The sequence below is a fragment of the Bos grunniens genome, chromosome 7, assembly GCF_055505025.1.
Source record: "Bos grunniens cultivar Pamir isolate PY7600 chromosome 7, Bosgru_T2T1.0, whole genome shotgun sequence".
Lineage (NCBI taxonomy): Eukaryota > Metazoa > Chordata > Mammalia > Artiodactyla > Bovidae > Bos > Bos grunniens.
Genome location: NC_141171.1, coordinates 98,039,950 through 98,045,949, shown reverse-complemented (window position 1 = coordinate 98,045,949; position 6,000 = coordinate 98,039,950). Strand labels below are relative to the sequence as shown.

At 47.6% G+C, this 6,000-nt stretch overlaps 1 protein-coding gene across 2 annotated transcripts in view; it reads right to left on the bottom strand.

The window, feature by feature from the left end:
• Nucleotides 1–1,946: 1,946 nt before the first annotated feature.
• Nucleotides 1,947–6,000, bottom strand: part of RGMB (repulsive guidance molecule BMP co-receptor b) — a 28,434-nt gene continuing 24,380 nt past the window's right edge. For both annotated transcript variants that reach the window (XM_086413253.1, XM_086413255.1), the window contains one exon: nucleotides 1,947–5,414. In XM_086413253.1, the coding sequence (XP_086269379.1) occupies nucleotides 4,746–5,414 (669 nt within the window). In that variant the 3' untranslated portion in view covers nucleotides 1,947–4,745. The remainder of the gene's footprint in view (nucleotides 5,415–6,000) is intronic.

Sequence of the window (6,000 nt, the reverse complement as noted above, 5' to 3'; positions counted from 1 at the left end):
AGTTTTTTTTTTTTTTTTTTAATATAATTTTATTTATTATTTTTGGCTGTGCTGGGTATTCCCTGCCATCCAGGCTTTCTCTAGTTGCAGAGAGTGGGGCTACTTCTTAGTTGGGGTGCTCAGGCTTCTCATCGCAGTGGCTTCTCTTGCCATGGAACACCGGCTCTGGGATGCGAGGGCTTCAGTAGTTGCAGCACCGGCTTCCTGGGGTCGAGCTGCAGTTCCCAGGGTCTAGAGAACAAGGCTCAACAGCTGTGGTGCGCCAGCTTAGTTGCTGTGTGGCACATGGAATCTTCCTGGACCAGGGATCGAACCCATGTCTCCTGCAGTGGATGGCAGATTCTTTACCAGTGAGCCATTAGGGAAGCCCTGGTTGGCGTTTGATGGACCTACTTTAACATTTTAGTTGACAAGGCTGGTCTGTTCAACTGGTTAGAATGTCATTTTAACGAGGCCAGTGGCATATGTAGGATCTGTTAGTGTATCCTCCCGGAGTCTGGATGCCCAGACTCTTTATAAACCCGCACAATGCTCGCAAGGAAGAGGGGACACAAAGACAGCCCCTCTCCAAGCACACAGTCCAGACATCACATTTAGGGCACAAGGGACTGTGTGTTCTATTACTGAGTTGATAGTGTTAAGCATCGTGCTTACTAGAGGTACTCGGGGCAAGAAGAACAGTAAATTCAAAAGAAAATACCATCGAAATGAAAACGTGAATGTGACTCATCCAATTCAAAGACACGCTGAAAATGGATGCAGGCAGAAACAATATGGTAGGCTAGGGGGTGAGATAGCAAAGAACTGGGGCCTGCTCCCTGCTTCTTGAATGGCTGGGTTACATTCTCTATGGGGATGTTCCTTGGTTCACGTACAAACAGATCACTGTTTGTGGGAATGGGAAAAACTGAGGAGAAAGTATCTTGGCCCAGAAAGGACGGCAGAAATCCCTGTGCTTTATTCCAGATTACAGGCATTAGGATGCTGCTAAATGCTGTGGCTACGAAAACAGAGAGAGAGAGAGAGAGAAACTGAGATAACAGGATTCTTAAAATCTGTTAGTCACCACTTGCTCTTCAAGAGCAAGCTTCTTTTTAAGGCTTTGGACAGCTGCTCAAATTTCCATCCCTGAAAAGCTGGAGGTCTGGATGTGAATACAGTGAAAAATGTTTTTCCTCTTAAGCACAGACTTCACGGTGACATAGATTATTTCTTAGTGTTCGTCAGTACAGACATAAGCACTCAGCGGCTGGAACACTGGCATCTTACTTTGTGTGGGTGGCTCAGTTGTCATCATTTTCCTTTTTTATTTGTTCTGAAAGGCCACACATAAACACCGCATGTAAGGGTTAACTTTCTCTTTTAAGAAATGACTATGTATGTCTCCCCAATCAGAATTCGCTCCATTTAGTATTCTACCCAGTGGTGTGAACAGTGCGTTTCTGTGTCTTCAGTTTGGGTTTAATTCTCTCAAGCTTTTCTACCCTTTGGCATGTTTCTTGAACAAAGACCAAATTGTGATCTTGTGATGTCTCTTTCTAGAACACCCAAGAAGTGAGAATTTAAAAAAGTTTACCAATCCAGAAAATCCTGCCCCAATATCCTCCCCACCAGGACTAACGAAGTTGCTACCATCCAAGCTGCCTTCAAAGAACCAAATGCAGGTTCCATGCTTGCAGGGGACAAAAACCAACACTAAAAAAAGACCTTTGGGATGATACCAGTGGACTAATCTCACAGATTCTGACTTATTTCCAATTGCCTAGAAATTAAAAAAGGAAAAACTATAGTAGTGATATAGTTCCGAAAATAAGTGAGTTTGTGGACAGGTTGAACGACTCACTGTCAGTAACCATGTAGGATTTTGTACACGTACCCCCTCACTCCCTTTCTCCTGCTATTTCTCCACTCTTCCAGCAGGTGGCACTACAGTCACAGAACAAACATTCCACAGCAGGGTATGTAACTTTATTTTTCTACCATAATAATTTAAAGTATTTACACACTGCACACTCACTGTTTTACACAGATACTTATTCATATACCTATGAACCACATCTAAAGGTTTCTTTGTAAAGACTCGACACACTGTGGGGGTTTCCGAGCGTAACAAAGAGAAGGGAAGGACAAAAAAAGTTTTGAGTCTTCAGACAGCCATGTGGTGCATCTGTGAAAACCAGTGTGTTCCCACAAGATTAAGCTCCCCCAGAAGACGTCCTACCTAACGTGTGAGTATGACCCAAAACGCTTCTGGTTAAGGGGGGGATTTCAAAAACCAACATGTGCAAGGAACATTTTTCTTTTTCCTCCCCAGACATTCTATCAAAGAAACAGAAGAAAATAAACCAGGCCCTTCTCTAGAGAAATACCTGTATTTCTGAAACAGTTATCCATGGGGAAGACTTCAGAGTCATAGAGAGACACTGACTGCAAAGGGAAAACAGCCAAATCCACTGGTACTAAGAGACGTGATGCAACCTTTCCAGGTAAATGATGCAGCAAAAAAAACCCAGTTTCCTCTTCCCAGGTATTTGGAGAGGCAGTTGTTTTGCTTTTGCTGAAAAGGACACAGGTATGTTACATCATGTACACACTAAACCCAGACATCGTAGAAAACCTCTACCGCTTTCCACTTTTAGACTATTTGCACAAAAATAGTGGTTAGAGGTACCCTAAATATTTTTCCTCCTGCATTCTACTCGGTTACATAACAGAAGTACTAGTTAACTACAGCTTCTGACCTGGGCACGTGATTCCATAAGGGAACAAGAGCAGTCACCGTTCAGAGCTGATGGCAGGCAGGCCCCCATTCGGCTTTGATACAAGGATAACAGGTTTGGGTTCAGCTCTCTGGCGCTGCATCTTTGCCCAGTAAGAGGCAGGATGCCTCTGGGATTTTCCCAGACTGGCCAATATCATTCTCTCGTACATTGGAAGATGGGCTAGAGAGAAGCTTTGCCACCTCTGGTGAGTCGACAGCTCCATGCTGTGACCAACAGATCAGTTCACAAAGAAACAGAACTTTCACGAAGCGACATCCTCTTTGCTACCAGTCTGGTAGTGCCACTCATCAAAAGGAAGAAATTAACCCAGCCAACTAAAACTACGCACAACCTTGACCCAAATCTCTGTGGCCTTTCAAGTTCACCGTCTGTTTGCATTTACGTAAATGACTCAAGTACAAACTCTACCACTAATTCTTAGAACCAGATATTTACATTTTAGGTATAACAATAGAAACCTACCTATCCTGGAGTTCATGTTCTCAGCTACTGCTCTTGCCTTTGGATGGTGGTGGTTTCCTTTTTTCAAGAGGTGCCAACAACGATGGAATGGAAGAAGGAAGGAGTTGCTCGTGTAGCTCAGTGAAATCACTATCAAGTTACACGAACAACTAATAGTCAACCTACGCATATTAAGAGGGAAAGTGACTACATGGAGAGGCCACGTGGGGAGCCTGGCCAATGGGAATGACCAACCAGCACCCAGTCAAGCTGCATACAGGGTCAGGCCAAGGAAAAACGTCTGTTGTCAGGACCCCAGTCCATCCCATCACACACACAGACGCAAAGTGGGAGACTGGGGAAGACCACGGTGTGGGAGACAAGGAAGAGGAAATCTTTGTGATGGGGTCTGGGTCTTCACATGAAACAATCTAATACACCCCAGAGCCTGGGCTCCCGGGCTCCAACACTGAGCCTGGGGAGGGCTTACTGGGTGTGGACATGGTGAGTACAAGTCCAGACAGCCAGAGAGGAGGCGGCTGAGAACGCGGGCTTGTACAAATCACAGAGGGAAGAGCAAGGCACGATCGCTGCACTTACAGGTTTGCACTTTCTTTGTTCAATGTAGAATGGAGTTAAAAGAGGGAAAAGTGACAGTTTGAACAGGGAATGAGGGATGACAAAAGTCTGAGAGGGCTCTTGCAAGATGCCTGGTATCTCCTTACCCATTGCCATCTGGAGCCCCTCCTGACCTAGAAAAACAGCAGTTTCATACGTTTAACCTACCTCGCTCTAAGCGCTCAGATGTATCAATCCTAGTTAATAAGAACTGTGCTAACATTCTCCCCACCCTCTGAAAACAATTGGCAGCTGTCCAAGAGGGAGAGGGCTTCCCAGAATCAGTGTTTAACAGCCAAAAACACCTGTCGTGGGGTGGGGTGGGGCGGTTAACAATCCTTCCACGTGGAGTGAGGGCAGGAGAAGCGGGCAAGGACCTAGTTCCAAGGAACGAGGCAGTGGCACCAGGAGGGCAGCAGTTGAAAGCTGGGCACGCAGCGATGGCCAAGGCTGTAGGCCGTGAGGGCACCGCCAGCAAGAGCTGCAAACAAGGTCACCGGTCCTCTTCCAAGGGCGCGCCGCATACGGTGTCTGTGCGCGTGTACTATATACGTACTGACCAGGTACACACATAAATATTTAATATATAAAAAATAAAGTGCTTTCTAACAGGTCCCCGGGCAGGGACGTTATAAAACATTTCACAAAACTGCAAAAAAAAAAAAAAAAAGGTAACGGTCCAAGAACACTACATCCAACATTATGTGGAACATAGCCAAACGCGATATGTACAAATCAGGTGGGCATCCCGGGACACACGCATCCTGTCATATACATGGTATATACATATATACTCTTTTTACTCAATATATTATGACAATATATATTTTTTAAAAATTTTGTTATAGACAGGAGAAACGGAACAGAAGAAAAAAAAAAAAAAAAAACGAAAAAGATAATCCCCTACAAAAACACAACTAGGATCAAGCATGTGAGTCCCAGACTGACAGACGACAGGGGGCGTCCACGGGGAGCCCCGCGGGCACTGCTCGGGAAAATATGCCAGCGTTCCTTCCTGGGGTGCAGCGCCTCCACGTCCTCCAGGGCGCTGTGCGCGGCGGCCGTGAAGTTGGCGTCGCCGGTGGTGAGCAGGTCAAAGACGCAGGACTGGAAGTAGATGTCCTTCACCGGCATCTGCTCGTGGCACCGTGCGCTGGCCGTCTCCAGCGTGTAGCCGGGCCAGGCCGCGGCCGCGGGGCTGCGGGGCAGGCCGGGCCCCAGGATGGCGGACACCTGGCCCTGCCCGTCGTCGATGCGCTCGCCCAGGGGGCAGCCGGTCACGCACAGCTGCAGGTCCTGGCTCTCCTCGTAGGCCATGGCCAGCGCCTCGGGCATGCGGATGGCCAGCGTCAGGTAGCGGCCCAGCTGCCGCACGAACACCGTGGTCCCCATGTAGCGTGCGTGCATCTCCACTGAGCGGCCGCTCTCTCGCTCCACGATCCGCAAGCTCTTGGGGTCGCCGTCCCCGCCGCTGGTGCTGCCGTCCACGAAGGCGGCCGGCAGGTCATCAGTCACGGCTTGGTACACTTTCTGATCTGTACACTCCCGGTGCGCTTTGAAGATGATGGTGATCTGTGGGGGAAGGAAGGTGGACAAAGTTTTAACACAGATGGGAGAGATATGGGCGACAGCATCCTTGGGCCATGAGAGCTGCCCTCCAGTTCTGGAGGCTGAACCAGCTAAAGACAGAATCTCCCAACTCAGACTGTATCTGCTTCTGCCTTGCATGTGAATGGTGTCACTGTTAGGGACAATTTTGAAGACCCTGTGCATTCATTTACTGGAAGGATGGATGCTGAAGCTGAAACTCTAATACTTTGGCCATCTGATGAGAAGAGCTGACTCATTGGAAAAGACCCTGATGCTGGGAAAGATTGAGGGCAGGAGGAGAAGGGGACGACAGGGGATGAGATGGTTGGATGGCATCACCAACTCAATGGACCTGAGTTTGAGTAAACCCTGGGAGTTGGTGATGGACAGGGAGGCCTGGCGTGCTGCAGTCCATGGGGTCGCAAGAGTCAGACAGGACTGAGCCACTGAATTGAACTGATGTATTTTTTCTTGATGTGGACTTTTTTTTTAACTTTTTATTTTATATTAGAGAGCAGCTGATTAATAATGTTGCAATAGTTTCTGGTGGACAGCAAGACTCAACCAT